Here is a 25,789-nt window from a genome sequence, read left to right on the forward strand (position 1 = left end):
GGCTACAACGCGTTAATTTATACATGCCTGTATGTGTGTGGGGGCGGGGGCGGGGTGGAGACTCGGTCCGGCGCTGCAAGTTGCTGTTGCTGCTTGACCAACCGGCAAAATTCGTTCACAAAAAACGTGCCCGCCTCGTGACTAAGTGACACACAACATTTAATAAGGGGGTAGGTGGTAGGGGGATCGACTGCTCGGATAGATCTCGAGGCAGGCTAACCAACTCACCCGCGCACACATGATTCCGGATTGTGCACCTCTTTTATGACGCCCCAGCAAACGAGCTTTATCATTTGGATCAGTATCATGGTCGTTGGCAGGGGCATAGTCTGAACGTTGACGATTGTGTCTCTGCGGTGCGTGAGATTCGTAGATTCAATGGGGTGGAGCGCAGGGCAGGGGAGGATGATGGAGGATACAGAGAACGCTGTAAGGAAGCGATCGTGGCCAGGGACAATCATGTCTCTCCTCCTTGGCTTGAAAAGATGTAGTGGCAATGATTGCAGCTGGCAGCAAAATTGTGCAAACAGAAACTTGAGCTCTCTTTTTATCGCCCAAACTTTGGTAGATTGGTTATCCCAATTCCGTCTTGAAAAACAAGTCTTGAGTTCAACAATTGTTGGATAGATCTTTTTTTAAAAATTGTTCCGACGACGGTAAAATATCTCTCTCTCTCTCTCTCTCTCTCTAATAAAAAGGGGAAAATGGTATAACCTTTCTATCACCCAAGTGTGGTAGATTGCTTATGCCATTTCCCTCTTGAATAACAGGTCTTGCGTTCAACTCCTTGTCATCTAGATCTTTAAGGTCTCTTGAGATAGTTTCCTAGGACGTTAAAACTCTCTTCTTCTTCTTCTTCTTCTTCTCTTGAGATAGTTTCATAGGACGTTAAAAAACTCTCTCTCTCTCTCTCTCTCTCTCTCTCTCTCCATCCATTCTCTCTCTCTCCATCCATTGGAAACCCAAATTTGTCATCCAATTGCAATGTTAGTGTGATGGAAGAGTGCAGAAGTGTGACAGAGCGAGAAATATGAGCCTTAGACTTCGGTCCTGGCACCATTCAGGAAAATTCAATTTCCTGATATCCCTCCTCAATCGGCTATTTTGATCTATCAGCTGGCTCAAGGCTAAGGTGGGACACACTTTTTCCAAATACTAATCAGAGGCATCATGTGTAGATCGGGGGAAAACCTTCATATTTACCACCTTTTGCAAGACGCACAGATGAGATATCCAGTCCTTTTCGTAGCTATAACATTGGGCAGTTTGAACAAGAAAAAAGGAACCAAAGTACAAGTCAGTAATTTGATCATCATCATCCCTGAGACAACCCACCGAGTGAGAAGGCCATCTCCACTCCCAAAGTGGATAGGAAGCTCCTACACCAAAAGCTCGGCTACAAGGAAAAGCTACCCCTCTCCTTTAGCAAAGTTTGGAGAGCCAGCAAAGACAACCAAGAAGATGGCTCTTATCCTAAAGATTTGGGAGTGAGATAGAGAGGTCCTCTTTCATGCTGAAGAGAGTGAAATTAAGCACTTCAGCCAACTACCCCATCTTCCTCGATGATGATCTTACACGGATGCAAATAGAGCATAGACGGTCATGAATTTTATGAGTCCTTCAAGTCCACAAAGAGGGCCAGAGAACTGTATTCTATAATGGTCAAATTATCGTTAATGGGAAGACTATCAAATAGGTCCTCACACAAATACACACACAGCAGTAGGAAGCTGCAATGCAGCCCTATGGACGCAACTTGGGCAACTCAAGGGGGTTGATGGAATGTAAAAGAGAGAGGTGCCTAGAAAAGCTATAAGCGCGACGAAGATATTTGCAATGATATTAGCTTCAATAAAACCGTAGCTTTCGCTGTATATATTCCATACTTTCCACCTCTTCCATTAGTGCAATGTATATATTTGTCTCAATTTGTCAATTTCAATATAGCATGCCAAAACACATTCAATCTTGCCTAATAGCTGTTACCTCTTTCAATCACGTGAATCATGCTTTCTTGTCATATCCTTTCTCTGACCTTAAAAATATCACTTGTTGCCTTGAAATCAAGGATACGTCTCTAGAGGCCATCAAAGGCATCTCCAAAAATGTTCTGTACGGATAAATGTTTCTAAATGACTCACAATGGCTAATAGACAATTTATAATATAATTAACTTCAATAATTTGCAAAACTGCCAAAAGCTCCAATACCTCTACACAAAGCAGATAATGTTGATCGTGTATACTTAATGGTTCATGCTTAATGAAGTCCAATGTGGCGATGAGGGACTTCCTCTGGATCCACCATCCCATATGAGAACTTGCAAATCACTTTTCCTTGGAATGTATATTTAAAGTTGAAGACACCCCAACCTGTTTGAGCCTTCTCTTCAAATAGATTGTCACAACAATAACACCCCAACCCGTTTGAGCCTTCTCTTTAATGAAGTGTTAGAACCTGCTTTTTTCTCGAACGCATACTACTAGAGAAAGATATAAATAACAGGCTTCTGAAATCTAAACACTTAGCATCCGCCATCGATGACAAGAGAGATGATCCTTACATATTATAAAACCTCTAGGCCTACCCATGTATATGAATCACATACAAAAATTGCTTCACCAAGTATACAAAGTAATCAGATGAAGACTATAACTCAGACAAGGTTCTTTATCAGACACCTTCAATCAAGGTCGATTCTAATTGTAAAGACGAGAGAGAGAGAGAGAGAGAGAGAGAGAGAGAGAGAGAGAGAGAGAGAGAGAGGCTAGAGCTTGATAGGGTAGAGGCTAGAAGTGTCGAACAATGCAATGGTGCATTCACTTGTATGTTGTGAAGGAAAGGGGTGAGGGGGGTTGCATTATATAGGCCCTTGCCCACTTTGGAAAAAAAAACAACGTCCAAAAAATCCGTTTTTTAACTGTTGGCCGGAATTATGACAGTTGACCTGAATCCGACCGTTCGGCCAGTCTGCCTGACCGTTGCCTGTTCCGGCTGTTCTAGATGTTCCCGGCCGTTCCAGTCGCCCTGTTCCGGTATGACGCAACCTGCCGGAACGCCTGTCCGTTCGAGGACGTTCCCCGCAGATGAGTCCAAATCTACCTCCATGTAAACTTACCATCAGTCTCCAAACTAAGCAAACTCCTCTTGCTTGAGACCAAACACCATTGCAAATGTATACACTCCTTGCACAACTTAAAGGTTCCCCATAAAGACAACTGTATTCTTGCAAGAATCTTAATGAATATTAGACTATATGTGAAAAGGCTTCTTCTTCTAACACACTTTATAATGCACTGAACATTAATTACAATCACCCCCTGACACAATCATTTGACAAAAAGCGCTCACGGAGCAAGGATTTATAATACAGTCATGTAAATGGGTAGCTTACAGCATGCAAAGTTGTCTCTTTGTCAATTGCCTTGATCGTCCCGGCTTCTGATAAAATACCAGCACACCCAAACACCCCTCATACACAAGCTTGGTCATTTTCAGGTAACCGATACCCTACCCCAAAAAGATTGATACATAAAAATGAGGGGGCACTAAGATTTACGCAAGGAAAATTTCTTGTAATACACAGGCTTGTAAGCCAAAGGAAGAGTTATTGTGACCCTTAAACCATCATGTTGAACTCCTTGTGTCTCCTGTAAGCAGCGGAGTATTGACTTCAGTGTATAGGGACAAGGTATAAGTACAGTGCTTATACACCAAGAGAAAGAGTTAAGGCCCTTTTAGAATCTAAATCTTTCATGACTAAGGTAAGAAAGCTCACAATACGCTTGTAAAATTACAAACAAGACACACCCTTTCTTGAAGAAAAGAAATATGTAAAGAAATGTGAAGCTGTGGGCTAATTCCTCTCCCTCTCACCATTAGAAGCCCAAACCTGCAACAAACTAAGATTTTAGCATGATAGAAGCTGAAGTATGCCAAAAAAAGGAATCTGACCTTCAGGGTTCGGTCCCAGCTTGCTGTGCAGACTGCACTTCCGTCAGAGGCTAAACCTATGCAGCTCACAGGCATCGTATGCGGATTGGGTGAATCCTTCAAATTTCCCACCTTCTGCAAGAATCACAGATGAGAAGTTGTATCCATTCATAGCTACAACATTGTCCAGTTTGAACAAGAATAAAGGAACCGAAAAGTAATATGATCAATCATCCTTAACCTACTGAGATTGATCATTGAACCTTGTGAGAAAGAGGTAACTCACCTCAGCAGTTAAAGTATCCCAAATATAGCAGTCTGAGTCTGCATTTGAGTAGGCCGCAAGGAGAAAGCGGCCTGAGATTGAGAAGGCAATCGAATTGACTTTGGCACCTTCACTGGACAAGTGAGAGTCTTTGTATTGTTGTAGCTGATGGCCTGTTCGTGTATCAAATATTTTGCATGTACTGTCATCAGACCCAGTTCCAAAGCAAAGACCATCTGGAAGAAACTGGACTGTGTTGACATCCCCTCCATGACCTTGAAAAGTCTGTGTTGCTCTGCTGGCAGTGCGCATGTCCCATAACTTTGCAGTCCGATCACAAGAACCAGATACAAAAATATGTGGTTCTTTTGTGTTAACTGACAAACTGCAAACTCAAAAGTCAATGTCAACCCCTACTTTGCTTTGGATCGCAGCTGCGCATGCATAGAGAAAAAGCAATCGCTACTGTCATTCACATGCAGGACAAGACAGTGCAAACACTGAATTCCTGAGCTTCAGACTCATACAACGCCACAAGCATAAGACAAAAGAGAAAAGGAAAGGAATCAATATTGACTGTATTATATATTTAATATATAACAGATGGGAAACGATTCTTGGTATACATACAAGTATTACCTTACAACATCTGCGCTATGTCCGCAAGAAGAATCCCCACCAAAAACAGAAACTTTTTGACAGCTTTCCACCTCCCATAGTGCACAAGTTCCATCACCAGAGCTTGTTAAAATCTGAGCATCACGTTTAGGTACAAACTTGCAGCAGGAAATGTAACCTTTATGTCCATGAAGAGTTTTAGGGTCAGATATGGGCTGCTCTTGCTGGGTGTTCAGCACATAGACAGAACAGATACTATCCAAGCCGCCACTTGCAACAGCTACCCCATCAGATGAAAACGCACAAGTTATTACCCAAGAAGAAGCTAGTTTTATGGCATGTGTCTTTTGACTTGTCAATGGATTCCAGACAATTAAATGTCCGTCCTGTGAAGCACTTACAATTCGATCCCTTTCTTGCGACCAATCCAGTGCATACACCTGACAACAATTTACTTTGTGTAGTTCAGAAGGACTTCATGTTCTTGTAGCAGACAAGTGTAGGCAAGAAAGTGCTAAGAGCCCAAAGGTAGATGCAGAGCTTGTCAAGATCAACAGAATGCAGCAACATACAAAAAATCTATGACTACGTTCCTACGTGGCATTCCACAAAAACATTTGAAAGATTGCCACCAGCCTCTCCCCCCAACCCAAACTGAACACACACAAAAAAAAAGGTGCCTTCTCGCTCTTTCAATTAAACGCAGGCAAAATTAGTATGAAGTACTTGGGAAGACAATAGCATGTAGCAACATAGCAAAATTGTGTACTTATTTGCTGGCATTCCACTTAGAGATGCACACACTTGTAATGTTGTTCTACAGACTTCCCTACCAACCCTCTGTAAGATGCAGCGGATGTGAATGTTGAACTCTGCTCAAGATGAGTGCTCCGAATTGTGGTCAAGGGTTCCTTTTACTTACGAAAGGGAGAGCCTCCCGTTCCTTTAGTGAGAGAGTGCAAATGATCACAAACAAAGTGGGTAAACACTGTGCATGAAGGTACTAAGACTGAGAGATAGAGAGAAGAATACGACACCAGAAAAGTTGTTAAACCCTCCTCCAAGGGCCCCTCTCTTGGTGGCGAGAGAAGTCTATGTTATTGATTGCACAAATCTGATACAAGGTGTTGATGCACGTTCTTGATGCTATGAGGCATTGAGGTTCTAGGTCGGAGACGACGGGGCGCGGTTGGCTGAAAACGCTGGTTTTAGGGCTAGAAAACGTTGTTCTTTATAGGCTGAAAACGCTGGATTGGACTGCTGAAAAACACTGATTTCACCTGCTAAAAACGCTGGTTTTGCTGAGGCTCAAAACGCTGTTGTCGCAGGCTGAGGAACGTTGTGATGGGCTGCTCCAAAACGCTGGAATGGATGCTGAAAAACGCTGGGTTCATCTGCTGGAAAACGTTGGGTTTAGCTGCTGAAAAACGCCAATGTTTGCTGGGGTTCTTGCTTGAGAAGGGAGGTTAGGGAGCCTGCTGCAAGTGGTTGCATGTGCTCTCCTTTCTTCTTTTGCCTCTACTGAGTGACTACCAGTTTCCTTATATATTAACTTAGCGAAATTGCCCTACCCTGTTTCCCAACAAAGTCACTTAACAATAATAAGTGAAAAATGCCTAAAATAGGGAAAATAGGTTCTGTGCACTGTAAAATGCTCCTGATGGATTCTGATGGTAATGTTGATGATCATGTTGTGTGCAACCAAAGGAAATGAAACTACTCTAAGTGTCTAGACATGCACAGTCTGCGAACAGACTCACAAAGGTGCCAAAACACTTCCTAAGCTTACTGACCTCTTGTCATGAAGTAGCTTATCCACATGCACATAGGGTTAGATGTGCACGTGACATCCCCTTTTTTTTAAAGTGAGGTACTGCTACCGAACTGTATGGCATCGAGGGAGATCGCCAACAGCATTTGGAATCCTGGGAAGGACTCTTCGCCGGCCCACTCTGATATGTGGGTTGTGCGATACTTGAACTTCATAAAGGTCTGCAACGCTTGCTTCTTTGGGCGGCGCCGAAAGTGACACAAAGTCATTTGCGGCTGCGTCCAAGCTCCAACTTCGGCTATAGTCGTAGATCTACCTTCTTCAAGAATCTCCGAGGAGGAAAATTCCTGAAACCACTTCCAACACAAAAACATGAGCATACCCATTCCATGGAAAGTGACTGGAAAAATTCTAGTCTTCTTTAAAGACTGTGCAAGTAATGTAGATGAACAAAGAGACGGAGTGCCAAACCGTTCATCAAACACACGTAAAAATTGGAATCGAAACTTGTCTTTCTGATCTAAATCTATCAACTGTGGCAAATCACAATGGAAATGCCGATACTTGATGCTCAATCCTTCTTATGCTCTTTCGGATATTGTGTCATGCCAAGGAAGAGACATGGAATGTGAATTCCTTGAATGCAAACATTTCATCTTTTCATGAGTAATCCGCATACATTCATGAGTGAATCGTGTTCATTGTAAGGATTCTAGGTACTAATCCTTAATTAAGTACTTAAACTCATGATTAAGACTTAAGAAACTTGAACTGAACTCGAAAACAAGACTCAGAAGACTCTTGTGTTTCATTGATTCAATGACTGCTTGAAACTGAGTACAATAGGCTCCTTATATAGGAGACGAAGAGACACAAATGAAAAGACAAGTCTCCTGGTGAAGAGACATGACTTTAGACGTAAAGACACATCCTTTCGGCAAAGAGTTGCAACCATTGGGCGAAGAGTCGCACCCGTAGAGCGAACTTGCGAAGGGGTGTGACCAGTCGTCGAAGAGTGTGGCTTTTGGCAAAGAGGCACGTCTCTTGGGCGAAGGGGTGTGACCATCCAAGAGTAGGGGTCCTCCTTGGCATGGCACTTCACGTATTTGCAACTAGGAGTAGATGTAATGCTGTTAACATAGTCACAATCGTGACATTTCCTCCCTCTTTAAATAAAACCCAGGGTAGTTGAAGAAAACTCCGAAAGAAGAAAATATATTTCTGTAATGCTTCTGAATCCAAAGCTCTTTCTGTTAAGTCCCATGTCATGGCACTGTTATTGACCATGACTATTTTGCCAAACTAAAAACTAATCATATATGCAACTTGATAAGTGTCTTTGTCAAAGTCATTTGTAACTTCGAGCTTTGTGCAATAAAAGATTGAATCTGTATCTGCTTCGAGTGAAATTATTGGTAAACTGACTTGAGTTTTCTGTTAAGTGATGACCACTCGTTGGAAATCTGTAAGGTATTCCATTGGTTTGTCTGGAACAATAAAATCCTCCTGAAGGGATGTCGTAGACTAAGACAGAGTAGTGTTTGGAGATATATCCATTTGTAAAGGTTTATCAATAGAACAAGTTGTGTCCAAAGATTCATTTGTAGCGACTAAAGTCGTACTTCAAGAGTCTGTATCTGCTTTATCCTTTGCACCGCTGAAGGTAAGGATTAGAGTCTACAGTTTGAAGAATTATCATTCACCATAGCATTTGGTATCTGTTCAGAGACAAAGACTTTATTCTGCAAGGGCGGTGATGAGGCAACTTTTTCTGCCTGGATCACGGCCATAGAAGGGTTTATGTGCTTGTCCAATGTCACACAAGAACCACAATCGTCTGAATCTTCAGCTTTCTCAACAGGTATTAAGGCTTCCAATTGAGAAGGGGGAGGTCGAGGGAGTTGTTGCCTCTTAGACCTCTCAAGGATTCTCTTGCACAAGGAAAGAAGCAACAAATCTTCAATTTTACCACCATCAGACAAGAAAGATTTAAATGTAGGGCATAGCTCGCGAGAGGGAACTTGTCCTGCGTCGCAGCATTCACAACCGAGTACTCAACTAGGGTCGGATATATGTGCCACTAAGTAAGCCCATCTTGATATCGCTGATCATCCGTTGGAAGCTTCATAATGATGCTTTTGTTGCTGATGATTCGAATAAGAATTTGGTTGCTTAGTACTGTAACATTTCCAAGAATATTCATGCTCAGACTTTTGTTGCTCACACGAAGGTACTTTGTGTCTAGTTGTCTCTGAGAAACCATGCTTTGGGTGAGAAAATTTCGGTTCCAAAGGCTTATATGTGAGTGGTTCTTTCTGGTCGACCACTGAAGCTTCAAAAGAAGATGGTGGAGAAGCAGCATTTGTAGTTCAAGAAGTAGTAATATGACTCCGGGAAGAGGTTTGCGCCTGCATCTGCTCCAAGCGAGTGTGAAGTGATGCGAGGCTCGTCGAAAGTGCTGGCATCTGCTCTTTAAGAACTACTATCGGGTCCTTAGGTGGAATAGAGTTCTTTGCCATCTTGTGATTCAGCCATGCCGATTGCTTCGAGGGAATAATTGAACTGTGGCGTGACGATGTGTCACATACAACCTGTATTCCTGCTATATGGGGCTGGCCTCTGAAGCGAGTAATGGGTGTTGTGGAACCGGTTCTGAAAGAGGGCTCTCTGCTGCAAGTGCCAATGCGGGAACAAGTACGGGTACTTGTTCTGACAGAGGTTCATGTTCCGGGAAAGGCTCTGGGTCTGGTTCCGGAGTCGGTGTATGGGGAGTAATGGTAACTTCGTGTGTAGGAAGAGGATTCTCCGGCAACGTTTTCTTAAGTATCTTGTCTAGCTACGAGATGTAAAGTGTAGGCATGTCGAAAGCATTGCTTGCCATGAGAAGGGTGAGAACTGCGACCAAGAGCCAGCATGCGTGGAGGAGAACGCTTGCGCAGATATGTAGATGGGCTGCCATTTCATTGGTGATCTTTGGTTTTTTTTAAAAAAAATCAGTGCCACGTCATCAGGAGGGTGTCTGTCACGAGGACGTGGCAGTTATTAACCATGTCACAGAGATGTGGCAACTGCTAACCTTGGTTGTTGGTTTCTTTCCAATGGGGTTTATTTTATTTGTTTAAGACCCTCTTTTTTAAGTAGCAAACGGTCGGACATTGTATGGCCAATGTGAACGGTAGATTCACCCGCAGACGGGAAGTGGTCGGCACTGGAATTCGTATGGTAAGAGGATGTCTAGGCTCAGAGCAAGATCATATAGGTCCCCCCGTCGCACTTAGCAAGTTGGTGGATACTAGGAAGTGAACTCAATTAAGGCGTAAAGTCAAGGTGGGACTACCAACAAAAAGTATCCGACAGTTGGGCCACATTGCACTTTTGGATGCGGTCCCAATGAGGATAGATGGTCAGAAGACCAGTGGGAGCCCAACGGAAACATCTCCTAAAATTTAGGGAACTGCTATTTTGGGCCGTGAAATGTGTTCGCGTCATTACCTCCGGTATGACTAGGGGAACATTTTACAACTCTGCCGCGAAGTCAACTGGGCAACCGGTCAGGATATTTTTAAGCGGCAAGCCTGAAACGGGCAAATGCTTGTAAATGCGCCAAGTGTCAACTTTTCATGCACTTTCCTCTTGCAGAAGAATTGGCGCTGAATTTAGAGAAGGGAGAGGCTTCATTTGCAACCTGTCACAGGTTAAGAGCTATGGAGTGCTTCCTTTCCCTCTCATGTACAGTGTGGTGCTAGGAGTGATGCCCTGCACACTACACACTGCTCTCTCTCTCCCCTACGTGCAGTTATGTGATGCCCCACAAGAGGGCTACTCATTTGACTGATGTACAGTTGTGTGGGTTCATGCTTTTGTGCTGAGGCAAGAGCCTCCTTGAGCAGGAACAGGGGTAGCTAACTGCTGCTCCAAAGCAGGCACTGGTGAGGGTCATAACCTCACCTTACAGGTGCAAAATCAGCGCTGTGTATGTGCTGTAAATTAACTGTTTTTCAGCCATACGGACGCCAGGATCATTGGGAATCGTGCCCCACTGGCAAAGGACAATTAGGGGACTGTTTGGGGCTGAAAACAGGGCAAAAACCAGTAAATACAGCGTGCTGAATTTACTGTTTTTGGACAGGAATCAGAGGGTATACGACAGTGCAAGCGAGTTCCAGCAGGGGAATTGGTTTCGCGCAAGTTTTGGGGCTATTATGCTGCCGAAATTTGGCCAAATCAAATGGTATCTAGGTGGATACACGTGAAGGATTCCCAAGACCTTACCTTGTAATTTACCCTCCTAAAGAATAAAGAAATACCGAAAGGGGCACCAATTTTGGGGCCTACACGTTGTCGGCGTCTGCTCGGAGCATTCTAGCTTCCGAGCCGTGTGTGTATTCAAGTGTTAACTCCCATCGCAGGTTCTCTTTGCAAAGTGCTCTGTGTGTGTGTTTAAAGTAAAGAATTTTGGGTGAAAGCCAACACCTACCGCCCCACGGGCCGGTTTCATGGTTCCATTGCCGGGATATCAATCACTTTTTCCTCAAAGAGTGAGCCTGGATTGTTCAGGGTAAAGACACACAGTGCAAGAACGCGGGGATTATACTATGGCCGACAAGGGGAAGGGAATTATGGAAGAGGGTTCCTCTCCAAAGGACAGGCAGGAGATTCCTATGGTTTTTGAGATTGGCGAGAGCTCACGGCCACGTCAGTCTGTACCTACTGTCAACGTGAATGTCCCTCCAGTAGTACAGGGCTTTATGACAGGGCAACTTGAGGATGATGCGTTTAAGACTCAGTTAGTTGCCGCGGTGAATGTCTTTTCGCAGCTGGTGCAGAATCCGAGGTTTATGGAATTCTTGCAAGCGCCACCAGTGCAACATCAAAATAGGCAACCTACGCCGCGTACGGAGCTTGTTGAAGCTCAAGCCCAGGTACTTCATGAGGCGCAAGAGGAAAGGGAACACTCGCATGTTGCGGAGTCGGGGGCTCCAAAGCAGGTTCCTCCCGTGCTTGAACAGGTGGCTAGAACGCCTATTCCACAGGTTATGCCAGTTCAGCCCGCCACCTTTCAGAGCCAGCATGCTGTCTTGAATGGACAGGGAGCTCGATACCAGGCTATGCACTCAGTTTTTCCACCACCCACGGTACATCCTGGGTATTTCGGAGGTGGATCTGTGTTCCAAAGTATGGCTGGTTATGCGTCTGAAAGTCAGCCGTACATGCCAGGAACAGTGTTCGGGGGTATGCAAGGCATCATGCCAAACCCCATGTATGGTACTATCGGCATGCAGCAAGGTTTCCACGGCAACCAGGGCCAGTTTGGGGTGCCACAGGGTCATTTTGGCATGGCTGGTTTTTCTGGACAGCAGCCAGATATCGCATCTCTGACGCAAAATGTGAATGGCCAACATGTGCCGATCATGCCTAGTACAGTGCCCATGTTGCAGACCATCCCGTATGACAACTTGGGGGCACTAGAGAAGCCGAAGGCTTATAAAGAAGGTGGTGCAGCAGTAAAGTTCAGTACCTTCAGTGGTTTCGAGGACAAGACAAAGGCACTCACTTTCCTCCAGCAGTTTGATACAGCTTATGCGGGAGGGAATTTTACAGAGGCCTCGAAGGTTAGGAAAGCTACCACTTTCTTAAAGGACAATGCGCTTACATGGTGGACGCCATTGTTAATGCAAGGACGGGCACCCGCCACTTGGGTTTACTTCAAGCAAATGTTTGCATCTGCTTGGCTATCAAATGAATTTGAAGCCGATGTCCTGACAGATTGGCACCAACTTACGGCAGCTTCGTGCAAGAGCTTGCTGGAGTACAATAGGAGGTTTTGTAAAGCATTACTCTCAGTGACCTCCTACAGATTTGTGCCACTGACAGAGCAGATAGAGAAGTATTGTTGTGGGCTGCCTAAAGGGCTTCGCGATTACTGTACAAAGAATAGAGTGGCTACCCTTACTCAGCTTATGGAAGTTGCGAACACTGGTCTTGCCTTGTTGAAAGGAGAGGACAGTGGATTTCCGAGCAGTGATAAAGGAGGGCAGCAAAAGAAAAATTCAGCGAAGAAGCCCTTTGTGAAAACGGCTCCTGATGCGTCACAGGGGTCAGAACAGGCCACCAAAGACAAGGATTCAGCTGGGACTTCTGGAGCGCAGGCAAAGAAACAGAAAAGGAAGCCTTTTGTGCGCAAGTCGCTCGAGGAAAAGAAGGTCCTAATGGCTGAGAACAAATGCTTTATATGCGAGCAGCCTGGTCATATTTCTATCAATTGTCCACAAAGGAAAAGGCCAGCTGACTCAGAGGATAAAGAAGACCAGAAAGGCAAGAAGCCAAAACCCACGGCAGGTTTAGTGCCAGACATGGTGGGTGACAGGCCCAGCACAGATGCCAGTGAGTTATGCAGGGCATGGGGTAAAGTTAGGGATCAGACGGCACTCATCTTCTTTGATCCAGGTGCCAAAGCCAACTTTATCTCACCAGAGTTAGCTATGAAGCTCGGCATCAAAGCTGAAGAGATGGGGTACACAGCAGAGGCAGGGTTGGCATGTCCTGGCCACTCAGAGTGTGTTACTCCCATCATTGGAAAACTGCGTCTGCATATTCAGTCGTATGTGGACACTGAAGAGTTTTACATCATGCCACTGGAAGGTTGTGACGCCTTGTTGGGGATCCCGTGGATGTTCCGAGTGCATGGAGTCTTGGATGCCTACAACAAAAAGATCACTATACAGCATAGGGGCAAAACTCACATCTTGGATGTAAAGCTTAAAGGAGAGTCAGTCCCTATTGTATCTGCTTCTGCTATCACTTCTGTAATAAAGAATCATCTTTCTGTGTACTTGATTTTTGCACGTGATGTCTCAGATAATGATCAATCAAATTTATCTGTGTTAGATAAAGAAAGGTCAGCATTTTTGCAAAAGTTTAGTGACTGTTTTTCTGATTCATTACCGTCGCAATTGCCGCCAGAGAGACCTGAGGACCATCGGATAGATTTGGTGCCAGGGTGTAGCCCACCAAATAGACCTCCCTACAGGGTTAGTGCGGCGCAACAGAAAGAGATTATGGGCCAGGTTGAGGAGTTATTAGAGAAGGGGCTGATTCAGCCTAGTTCTTCACCCTTTTGCTCCCCAGTGCTCCTAGTGCAGAAGAAAGATGGCTCATGGCGCATGTGTATTGATTACCGTGCGTTGAATAAGAATACCATCAAGAATAGGTTTCCTATTCCTCGCATTGATGATATTCTCGATCGTTTAGAGGGTGCTGCAATTTTCAGCAGGATAGACCTTAAGAGTGGGTACCATCAGATTCGTATAAGCCCAGAGGATGTGCACAAGACTGCGTTTAGAACGACATTTGGTCTTTATGAGTTTCTAGTGATGCCGTTTGGGCTAACAAATGCTCCTGCCACGTTCAACAGAATGATGGACCGGATTTTCCGCTCGCATCAACAGTTTGTTGGAACATTCTTCGATGACATGATTGTGTATTCGAAGAATGAAGAGGAGCATAGGCGTCACTTGACCATTGTGTTCGAAGAGCTGCGCAGTCACAGGTTACTTGTCAATCCTAAGAAAAGTGAATTCTTCCTCGAAGAGATCCACTTTCTGGGCCACATAGTCTCAAAGGATGGTGTTAGAATGGATCCCGCAAAGGTCGAAGCTATCAAGACATGGCCAGACTTGAAGACTGTGCACGATGTCAGAAGTTTCTTGGGATTGTGTTCCTACTATAGAAGGTTTATCAGAAATTTTGCAGAGATAGCATCGCCTCTTCACGCATTGCAAAAGAAAGAGGTCACTTTCAGATGGACCCAAAAAGAAATTTCAGCTTTTAGTCTCTTAAAGGAAAAGTTGACTTCAGATCCAGTTATTGTTTTGCCAGATCTTAGGAAGTCATTTGTGGTCCAGTGTGACGCGTGTGGCAGTAGCATCGGAGCAGTGCTAATGCAAGATGGACGGGTAGTAGCTTATGAAAGCCGAATTTTGCAAGGGCCAGAGAGGACTATGCAAGTCTATGAGAAAGAACTCTTGGCCGTGATTCATGCGCTTTCTAGTTGGAAGCACTACCTCTTAGGTGCTGATTTTGTTGTCCAAACAGATCATCAGACCTTGCGATACTTCTTGACACAGTCAAAGTTATCCGAAAAGCATATGCGATGGGCAAACATTCTTTCAATGTTTCACTTCCAGATTATGCATGTGGAAGGCAAGAAGAATGTTGTGGCTGATGCGTTATCAAGAAAGCCACAAATTTCAACTGTGTCAATTCCTTATCATCATGAGTTAGATGACATGAAGGAACAGTATACTGCTGATGAAGATTTTGCAAGGATCTTTGAACAGTTACAAGAGGGGCAACATCACGAGCACTACCTCCTCAGAGATGGTTTTATGATGATGCATGGCAGACTTTGTGTCACTAGGCCACTGCGACATAAGGTCATGGAAGAGAGTCATGTCCCACCGTATGCAGGGCATCGTGGCATTGATGCGACAGTTAAGGCGGTAGAGACATTCTTCTATTGGCCTACCTTGAGGAGAGATGTGGATGCCTTTGTGCGAGCATGCATAGTTTGCCAAAAGGTCAAGTTTGACAGGCAAAAGGCACCAGGGTTGTTACAACCATTGCCGATTCCGGATAAGCCATGGGAAAGCATTGCTATGGACTTTATCTTTGATCTTCCAAGGACGCCAAAAGGGAATGATGGTATATGGACCATTATTTGCAGGTTCAGCAAGCAGGCCCATTTTATCCCTGTCAGGAAGAAGATAAAATCTGATCAGATGGCACGCTTGTTCATGTACAATGTGTTTAAGTACCATGGTATGCCACAATCGATTATCAGTGATCATGATCCTCGCATGACCAGTTTGTTCTGGAGAGGATTGTTTGAGAACATGGGTACTACGCTCAAGTTCTCGTCTTCGTTTCATCCACAAACTGATGGACAGTCAGAAGAGGCTAATTCTACTGTCTTAGATCTGCTGAAATGCTATGTGTCAGATAATAAGGGCAAGTGGGAACAGTATTTGCCTATGCTTGAGTATGCGTACAATAATACGGTGCATTCGTCTACTGGCAAAGCACCTTTTGAAATTGTTGAAGGCGGCAAAAAGGTTCCTCCCATTTTGCACACAAAGGACAAGATCTTTGAGGCAGATCGATATGTTGAGAACATGGATGAGATGTATAAGAAGATTAAAGTTGCCTTAGAGAAGACTCAGGCAAAACAGAAAAAGGCTGCTGATCGTCACCGTCGTGAATTGCTACTATCACCTGGTGATTGGGTTCTTTTAAGGTTCGAAAAGGCAAGGTTAAAGAAGATGAAGGGCAAGGAACCGCTGTTTCCTAAGCTCAGCATGCGTTACTATGGGCCTTTTCAAGTGCTTGACAAGATCAGCGATGTGGCTTACAGGATGAAACTGCCTGATGCGTGGAAGATTCATAATGCGTTTCACGTGAGTCTTCTAAGACCCTTCGTGGGTGATGTGCCAGAAGATATGCCAGTTGAGGATCAGCCAGAAGTTGAGGAACTTGATGAGATCCTGGTACATGAGCAAGTTTTGGCACATAAGGACAGAAAAGTGAAAGGACAAGTTGCAAGACGCTATTTGGTGAAGTTCAAGAACTATCCACCTATGGATTCAAAGTGGATGGAAGAGCATGAACTGTCAGAGTCACCAAATGTATTGCAGCTTTACCTTGAAGCCTTTGGGTTACAGCCTACTTATGCCCCAACCCAACGTGTGCAAAGGAGGGGTAATGATAGAGCTAGTACATCAAATGTACATATGAATTCAGTGCCATAGATGGAAATGGCAAAAGTATGAAGGCCTCATTAAGTCATTTGTATCTATGTATGTTACGACCTTTCTTGCGGATACATGCGATGATAAAAGAGTGTTAATAGCACAAGATCATCAGTGGCATGTATTTATGGTATGCAATCGAGGACGTTTACGATTTCAAGAGGGGGGTATGTCACGAGGACGTGGCAGTTATTAACCATGTCACAGAGATGTGGCAACTGCTAACCTTGGTTGTTGCTTTCTTTCCAATGGGGTTTATTTTATTTGTTTAAGACCCTCTTTTTGAAGTAGCAAACGGTCGGACATTGTATGGCCAATGTGAACGGTAGATTCACCCGCAGACAGGAAGTGGTCGGCACTGGAATTCGTATGGTAAGAGGATGTCTAGGCTCAGAGCAAGATCATATAGGTCCCCCCGTCGCACTTAGCAAGTTGGTGGATACTAGGAAGTGAACTCAATTAAGGCGTAAAGTCAAGGTGGGACTACCAACAAAAAGTATCCGACAGTTGGGCCACATTGCACTTTTGGATGCGGTCCCAATGAGGATAGATGGTCAGAAGACCAGTGGGAGCCCAACGGAAACATCTCCTAAAATTTAGGGAACTGCTATTTTGGGCCGTGAAATGTGTTCGCGTCATTACCTCCGGTATGACTAGGGGAACATTTTACAACTCTGCCGCGAAGTCAACTGGGCAACCGGTCAGGATATTTTTAAGCGGCAAGCCTGAAACGGGCAAATGCTTGTAAATGCGCCAAGTGTCAACTTTTCATGCACTTTCCTCTTGCAGAAGAATTGGCGCTGAATTTAGAGAAGGGAGAGGCTTCATTTGCAACCTGTCACAGGTTAAGAGCTATGGAGTGCTTCCTTTCCCTCTCATGTACAGTGTGGTGCTAGGAGTGATACCCTGCACACTACACACTGCTCTCTCTCTCCCCTACGTGCAGTTATGTGATGCCCCACAAGAGGGCTACTCATTTGACTGATGTACAGTTGTGTGGGTTCATGCTTTTGTGCTGAGGCAAGAGCCTCCTTGAGCAGGAACAGGCGTAGCTAACTGCTGCTCCAAAGCAGGCACTGGTGAGGGTCATAACCTCACCTTACAGGTGCAAAATCAGCGCTGTGTATGCGCTGTAAATTCACTGTTTTTCAGCCATACGGATGCCAGGATCATTGGGAATCGTGCCCCACTGGCAAAGGACAGTTAGGGGACTGTTTGGGGCTGAAAACAGGGCAAAAACCAGTAAATACAGCGTGCTGAATTTACTGTTTTTGGACAGGAATCAGAGGGTATACGACAGTGCAAGCGAGTTCCAGCAGGGGAATTGGTTTCGCGCAAGTTTTGGGGCTGTTATGCTGCCGAAATTTGGCCAAATCAAATGGTATCTAGGTGGATACACGTGAAGGATTCCCAGGACCTTACCTTGTAATTTACCCTCCTAAAGAATAAAGAAATACCGAAAGGCGCGCCAATTTTGGGGCCTACAGGTTGTCGGCGTCTGCTCGAAGCATTCTAGCTTCCGAGCCGTGTGTGTATTCAAGTGTTAACTCCCGTCGCAGGTTCTCTTTGCGAAGTGCTCTGTGTGTGTGTTTAAAGTAAAGAATTTCGGGTGAAAGCCAACGCCTACCGCCCCACGGGCCGGTTTCAGTGTTCGCCCAATGAGTTGTTTGGTGGCCACTTAATAAACTATGGCCAGTTAATGAAGGCCAGCGTTGCTATACTTGCCATCGTAAAAGTATTTGCAGCGTAAAAAAGCCAGCGAAAGATAGTAACGAAGGGTGCACGTAGGAAAGTGTTTCACATTGAAGTTGTAATGTAGAGGCTGGCCACTAGAAATAACACCTTTGTGGGAAATCTTGTAAAGTGGTGCGCTTCTGTTCTTTGATACATAAAAGAAAACACCAGCAAAGCGTTGCAACGATTCAGCCAGCGACTGGTTCAGCCCAGCGATTCAGCCAGCGTTTCATGCGCCAATGGGTAGCAAGCGAAGAGGCACGCCGTCAGGAAGGGGTGCGAGCACGAAGGGGCACGCCTACTCGCTATGTGGCTATTTGCGCAAACAGGTGCAAGCAAAATCCAAAGGGTACATCCCCTGAAAGGGCAACAGCAAGACCAGCATCGCCTTCCACGGGTATGTGCACGCGCGCACACACATCTGTGTTCTGTTTTTTGCTTACAGAATTGAGAAAGAAGGTTTAGGTTACCTCATATGCGTATGCGTGTGTGCACCACCTTTCTTTTGCTTCCATGTAAATCCGGGAGAGTTGGGGGGAGAGGGTAGCGGCGAGGGTGAGAGGCTCACAACCTTCAGGTCCCAGGAAAAAATTTGCTTTGATACCACTGTAAGGATCCTAGGTACTAATCCTTAATTAAGTACTTAAACTCATGATTAAGACTTCAAAAACTTGAGCTGAACTCAGAAACAAGACTCAGAAGACTTTGTGTTTGATTGATTGAATGACTGCTTGAAACTGAGTACAATAGGCTCCTTATATAGGAGACGAAGAGACACAAATGAAAAGACATGTCTCCTCGTGAAGAGACGTGACTTTAGACGTAAAGACACATCCTTTTGGCGAAGAGCTGCAACCATTGGGCGAAGAGTTGCACCCGTAGAGCGAAGGGGTGTGACCAATCGTCGAAGGAGTGTGGCTTTTGGCGAAGAGGCGCGTCTCTTGGGCGAAGGGGTGTGACCATCCAAGCGTAGGGGTCCTCCTTGGCATGGCACTTCACGTTATCTGCAACTAGGAGTAGATGTAATACTGTTACCATAGTCACACTCGTGACATCATCGTACAATATGGCATGCCTATAAAAAGGGAACACATAAAGACGGTGACTAAAATACAGGAAACCGTCACGAATGAACACTCGAACAATGCTTACTGACTAATCATGAGCATACACAATACTTCCAATGGGGTTTCCTTAGATCTTGACTCGAGAGCCAAGATCGATTCTTCGTGATTGATCGAATCTGCAATGAGGTTAGTTGCAGTAGAAAAAGCATCAACTAAACCATCATCCTTGTGAGCAATCACATCTTTATCCTGCAAATCATCATCATTGTTAATAATCACATCTTTATCATGCAAAACATATGTGTCGTGCTTTGGAGAAGACAAGACTGAGAGAGTCTCTCTCTCCTGATTCTTTTCAAACTTCGCCTGCACATTAGAAATGAGAGATGAAGAATGAACTTCCTCCCTCCCCACGAATGACAATGGGAGAGTCACTTTTGGCATTGAAAGTGAAAGTATTGGTTGCCCAATCAATGAGAGGGTTATGCTCACGAAACCATCGAATGCCAAGAAGCATATCACATCCTGAAAGAGGAGATACTACAAATTTTCTGCGGAAGGACACCTGTTGAACCGTGGATAACACATCAAGGCACTCTCGTGTAATGAGAGAGTCCATTCGCCCAACACCTCGAAAGGAGATGTCTTGCTAACCTCCAAGCAGGCTCTTTCAACAAGAGAGTCACTTATCACATCATGCATACTGCCTAGATCAAACAATACGACAAAATGTTAACCCTTCACATGACCATAACATTTAATGAGGGACTCATCAATGGGAGGATCATGAGAAACTTGGGTCACACTCGTGTTCTCATTTATGGCATTAAAAGAGGATGTGGGTTTTGTGGATTCTTTAGATTCGCTACATTCAATCTTAGGACATGTTTTCTTTATATGACCCTTGATGTGACAATGATAACATCGCCCTTCCTTAGAATAAATGCCTTGTTCTTCTGAAGTGATGTATCCTCCTAAAATTCCTTTGTGCTGCTTTTTCATCTAGGGTGAGCTTAGGATTAGCAATTGTGTTAGCTTTACCCTTAGATTCATTGTGTGAGTTCTTTCTTGAGAGACTAGATGAAGATTGGTTCGAAGAGTTACCATTCTTACCGTTCTGAGAAGTCTAAGAGGTACTTTGCGAAGTCTTGTTCTCCTTAGGCTTTCCCTTATTGTCCTTCATCTCTTTGGAGAGAGCAACTGCTACCACCTTGTTGAGATCCATGGGGTCGAAGACTTCTACATCAAACTTGATATATTCGTCCAACCCAAAGAGGAAAGCCTCTTTGCGCTCATTATCCGATTTGCGTAATTCGGTGCCGAGCTGCAAAACACGGTTAGAAAAAGACATGACTGGCATACCATTCTGCTTGAGATTGCGTCAGTCTTCTTTCAACCACGCTTCTTTCAACCGCGCTAGGTACTGAGGAGGCATAAACCGTGCCTTGAGCTTGTCTTGGAAGTCGGCCCAATTGAAGAAAAGGGGCACGTCTTCGTCATCTTCCTCTAGGTGCGCGGTCAACTGTGTCTCTTGCCATGCGTGATACCAATTAATGGCATCACCGGTAAGGTACATGGCTACCGTTAACACCTTGCTATTCCTTATCTTTTTAGTTGTCGCAAAATAAGCATTAAATTGATGCAACCAAGAATGAATAACATTAGCATCCATCTTATCGTCGTACTTACTAAATGTCAACTTCTTCGTGACGGGGTTGTTGGAATCCGCTTCTTGAATACCTGGTGATTCGTCCACGTCCTTGAGTGGCTCGGATTTCGAGGTGAGAACCTGTAAGACCAACTCTTGCATGCGTTGGTCTCTTTGCGTCCCACGTTCTAATTCCAAGGCCGCTTGTCTTTCTTCGGCCGCCATGCGCGCTTGCTCACGCTCACGCTCCATGGCTACCCTTCTTTCTTCGGCCGCCAAGCGCGCTTGCTCGCGCTCGCGATCAAAGGTGGCGCGTTGCGCCTCTTGTTGTAACATCATATCCATCATCGACTTGACCTCCATAGGATTTGGTGCAAACCGTGGCGTAGATGCGGAAGGGGGAGGGTTGGAAAAACCTCCTGGTAGGGAAAATTCTTCTTCACCACCTCTGTAACAGACTTGGATACTCCAAGTCAAGAATCTACCGCGACAGCACCAAATAACCACTTCAAAACAGTCCACAGTTCACAATTTATTCGACACTAGCCCGGCGGAGTTACGTGCCTAAAGATATTGGCCCCAAAGACTGGCACCCCTTTCGGTATTTCTTTTTGTATTAATCTGAGTTTAAAGTACAAGAGTGCGGGCAGGCGCTCACACGCAGACTTTGCATCCAGATGCTCTGAGTTGTGAGAGGCCCTGCCAACTTATTTAAAGGTACAAGGGATGCCAAAAGCACAGCCCAAAAGCTGAAAATCAAAAGCCCAAATAAAGCAAAGGCTCTTTCTCTCTCTTGCTTGTAAAAATAAAGCAAGTCCCAAAAAGCCCAAAAAGCTGTCCTTTTAAAATAAAGCAGAAAAGCTCTCCCCTTTATCTCTTGCTTAATAAAGCAAAAAGGCTTTTCTCTCTCTTAATATGTGTAGAAAATAAAGCAGAGCTTTTTTCCCACGCTGATTTTGCCCAAAAGCTGCGCTGCTTTACTGCTGCCGAAAAATCCGCCGCATATCATGGGATTCTATACTGCTTTCCGCGTGGCAGCCTTTCCGCGTTTTACGCTGCAGCCAGCCATTCAGTATTTCAAGATTAGGGTTTCAGCAAAATTAGGGTTTTTTATTTTAGGGTTAGGGTTTTCTGCAGAGCGGACAGCCACGTCATCACTTTGTGACATACCCCCCCCTCTTGAAAGCATTGTAATCGCCCTTGATTACTCCTGCAAAACAGACAAAGGCCATAAACCGTCTTAGCGGACACTGACTGTTAGTACCTACGTACCAAGAAGACACGTCTAGCACATGTACCAATCGACAATCAAATCACACGACATCACAGGACATCGGAGGCTTTCAGTTTCATTGGGAATTGGAAGATGATAGTCGAAAAGGAGGACTTGCACGTCAAATGTATTCGCTCAGACAAAGGGGTGAGTTTACCTTGAAGGACTTTGTACAGTGGTGCAAGTCATAGGGCATGCCAGCTAACTACTCCCTACACTCTGTCACAAAGTGATGACGTGGCGGACAGCAAAAACCCTAATTTCTGCCAAAAACCCTAAAATTCCTACAAACCCTAATTTCTGTCAAAACACTCATTTCCGGAAATCGCGGAGGCTCTTTTTTTTTTTTTTTTAATTAAAAATGATGAGCGATGCAAATCCTAGCTTTTTGCTACGCAAGGATTTTGGATGAGAGAGAGAGTTGAATTGCTTTATTTTAACTCTCATGGAGAGAGAGAGAGAATTTGCTTTTGCTTTCAAGCTTTTGGGGCTCTGCTTATGGGCATTGGGCATCCCTTGTAACCTTTAAATTAGTGGTGAGGGCCTCACTTCTCAGAGTATCTGGACGCAGAGTCTCAGAGTGAATCCCGACCCACTCTCTTGTACTTTGAATTGATTAATACAAAAAGAAATACCGTAAGGGGTGCCAGTCTTTGGGGCCAATATCTCTAGGCACGGAACTCCGCCGGGCCAATGCAAATCTATTGTGATCTGTGAATAGTTTTGAAGTGGTTATTTGGTGCTGTCGCGATTGATTCTTGACTTGGAGTGTCCAAGTCTGTTACAGTGGTATCAGAGCACGGCCGATTTCTCTTCTACGGAAATCCGATCCCCAATTTTCTTCCACAGCACGTATGGCTTCACGCAAGGATCAGTCGACTTCCTCGCATCTGGAGATGCGGGCAGGGATCACAACGAAGATTCCGGCAGAGAGTATGGCCCGCCTCGGTCTACTCAAGTGGAGCGGCGAGAGATGGAGCGTCGCTAGTTGATCGGCGATGCAACGAAGATGATGCTCAGTTTTGCGAAGGATCCGAAATTGGCAAAATATATGAGCGAGACTTCTTTTCAGGAAGTGTATGAACAGTGGCAAAAAATGTCACCAGCGTGTGACTACTATCTATCCTTTTTGTTGATTTCTTTCTTATTATTTATTTACTTTCACTTTTTGGAAACACCCCTTGGGAAATCTAACTGCCCTGTATTGCATAGCTAGTGTGGAACTGTCCAGAGGGAGTCCAGGCCTGAGGGCCAAAGAGCACTAAGGTTGGACAAAGACTATGGTTAGCCAAAGTGGGGTCATTGACTAGCCAAAGTGGAATCCTTTGCTACAGAGGCTACATTTCAGTTTTGGGTGTGGCTATAGTGTACAAAGGGGGTCAGATGACCTAGAAAGATACAATGGCAGCATCTCCTAAAATTTAGGGAACTGCTATTTTGGGACCTTAAAATGTGTTCGCGTCATTACCTCCGGTATGACTAGGGGAACATTTTCTTACTCTGCCGTGAAGTCAACTGGGCAACCGGTTGGGAGATTTTTAGGCGGCAACCCCGAAACGGGAAAATGCTTGTAAATGTGCCAAGTGGCACCTTCTGGTGCACTTTCCTCATGCAACAAGAAGTGGCGCTCAATTTAGGAGGAAGAAGGCTCATTTTTCAGATTTTGTCACAGGTTAAGAGCTATGGAGTGCTTACTTTCCCTCTTATGCACAGTGCGGTGCCAGGAGTGATGCCCTACACGCTACGCACTGCCCTCTCTCTCCCCTATGGCAGTATGTTATGCCCCTCTAGTGGGCTTTTCAATTGACCAATGTATAGTTGTGTGGGTTCATGCGCGATTGCCGAGGCAAGAGCCTCTTGCACAAGTACTGGATTAGCTAGCGGCTAGTCCCCCGCAGGTACAGGTGAATTCGGAGAGGTTTCACGCCAGAAATCTCGTCCGATTCAAAGGGCAAGTAGCCCTACAGGTGCGGGAGCTCGAGGACTTGCTACGGATGCGACCGGCACGCGAAATGGAGCCCGAAACAGTAAATTACAGCCTGCTGTGTATTTTTGCAGGTTTAGGGTTTTGGCCCTAAACGGTCCCTAATACCCCCAGGAGGTTCGGGGACGCGAGGGGACCGCTGTACAGGTGATCTGGCGCATTTTCGGGGCTGAAAACAGAGAATTCAGCGTGCTGCAGATTCTCGCCAGGTTTTGCAAAGTGCCCGTATGCGTCGGGAAAGTCATTCAATGCGTGGGAATACTGATTATGAAGGGTCCTAGTACAGTTATGCTATCGAAATCGTGCCGGAACAGTTGAAATTCAGCCAAGTTTGTGCGGGGCAGCTTGTAGGGAACCACAGCGTTTATTCCCTCTTTTAAACAATAAAGAAATACCGAAAGGGGCGCCTAAGTTAGGGGCCAATCTGGTGTCGGTCTACTCATACAGGTGCAATATAGCAGCCTATATCCCTCTCCCCTTTGTTGTGTCTTGAATGTACAGGTAAAGTGGGCGACAAATTAAATGGGTGAAAGCAAATAAGGCTTAAGTCTAAAGTCTACCGCCCTTTTTGGATTGAAAGTACAGGCCGGTTACATGGTTCCATCACCGGGATTAAATCACTTTTTCCCATGGAAGTGAGCCTTGGTCAGGTTGGGCTTGAAGACACAGGGGATCATAGACCAGACACAGGGAATTGCAATTATGGCTAACAGACCAGATGATGTGACTGAAGAGGTTTCCTCTTCACAGGGTCAACAGACACATGAAGTGGGTGAGTCTTCAAGACCACCACAGATGGATGATGATATATTCAGGACCCAGTTGGCTACTGCTGTGGCTATGTTCACACAAGTAATGCAGAACCCGAGGTTTTTAGCCTTTCTACAACCTCCTCTTCCGTCTCAACAAGTTGGGTCACTGGATCATATTCAAAAGCATGTTAAGGCTCAAGCACAGGTGATTCATACTGCACAGTCAATGAAAACACCTGTACACTTGACAGAGAACATGCAGTCTCCACAACCTGTGCCTAAGATGCAAGAACAGTTGGCTGAGATGCCAGTCTAAAGTCTAAAGTCTACCGCCCTTTTTGGATTGAAAGTACCGGCCGGTTACAGAAAACCCCTACACCACCACTAAAACCCGCTTTCAAGAAACTTTCTGATCACAAACAGTATTCAGAGAAGGAATTACAAGAGGTGGTTGATGCACGGATTGCTCATCTTTTTGACGCAAAAAAGAAATCCAAAAAGCACAGCAAAAAGCAGATGAAAAGCATTGACTTCCCAGGATATTTGGGTCGTCAGTCAACTTTTGATAAGGCAAAGAAACAGAAGAAGCGTGTTCGATTTGAAGGAGTACCCAGTTCTTCTTCTTCTTCTTCTGACAGTTCTTCTAGCTCTTCAGATTCGAGCAAAGAAGACAGAAAAAGTAAAAAGCGAAGCAAGAAACAAAGCTTCGGAAAGGGCGAAAAAGGCAAAGAAGACTAAATCTCGCCCAAAGACTGACAGTTCTACTGAGGACTCGTCTACAGACAGCTCAAATTCTAATGATGGAAACTTCTATGTGAGCAAGAAGAATTTTTACAAAGCCAACCAGTATGACTTTCTCGAAGATAAAAGCAAGAAAGTCCGAGAGTTTAAGGAAGGGGGCTACTCGATCATGTTTGATACTTTTTCAGGATACTCAG

General features: G+C 44.9%; 1 protein-coding gene across 3 annotated transcripts in view; it reads right to left on the bottom strand.

Moving 5' to 3' along the window:
* Positions 1 to 3,332: 3,332 nt before the first annotated feature.
* Positions 3,333 to 25,789, bottom strand: part of LOC147464456 (guanine nucleotide-binding protein subunit beta-like) — a 65,400-nt gene continuing 42,943 nt past the window's right edge. Inside the window, exons 3-7 of one of the 3 annotated variants that reach the window (XM_086515130.1) lie at positions 4,838 to 5,256; positions 4,220 to 4,583; positions 3,955 to 4,068; positions 3,811 to 3,892; positions 3,333 to 3,650 (exon numbers count right to left, since the gene is read on the bottom strand). In XM_086515130.1, the coding sequence (XP_086371256.1) occupies positions 3,857 to 3,892; positions 3,955 to 4,068; positions 4,220 to 4,583; positions 4,838 to 5,256 (933 nt within the window). In that variant the 3' untranslated portion in view covers positions 3,333 to 3,650; positions 3,811 to 3,856. Of the gene's footprint in view, positions 3,893 to 3,954; positions 4,069 to 4,219; positions 4,584 to 4,837; positions 5,257 to 25,789 lie in introns of all 3 variants that reach the window. The other 2 variants (XM_086515110.1, XM_086515122.1) reach the window with 2 other exon arrangements.

The sequence above is a fragment of the Adiantum capillus-veneris genome, chromosome 1, assembly GCF_014529385.1.
Source record: "Adiantum capillus-veneris isolate H3 chromosome 1, ASM1452938v2, whole genome shotgun sequence".
Lineage (NCBI taxonomy): Eukaryota > Viridiplantae > Streptophyta > Polypodiopsida > Polypodiales > Pteridaceae > Adiantum > Adiantum capillus-veneris.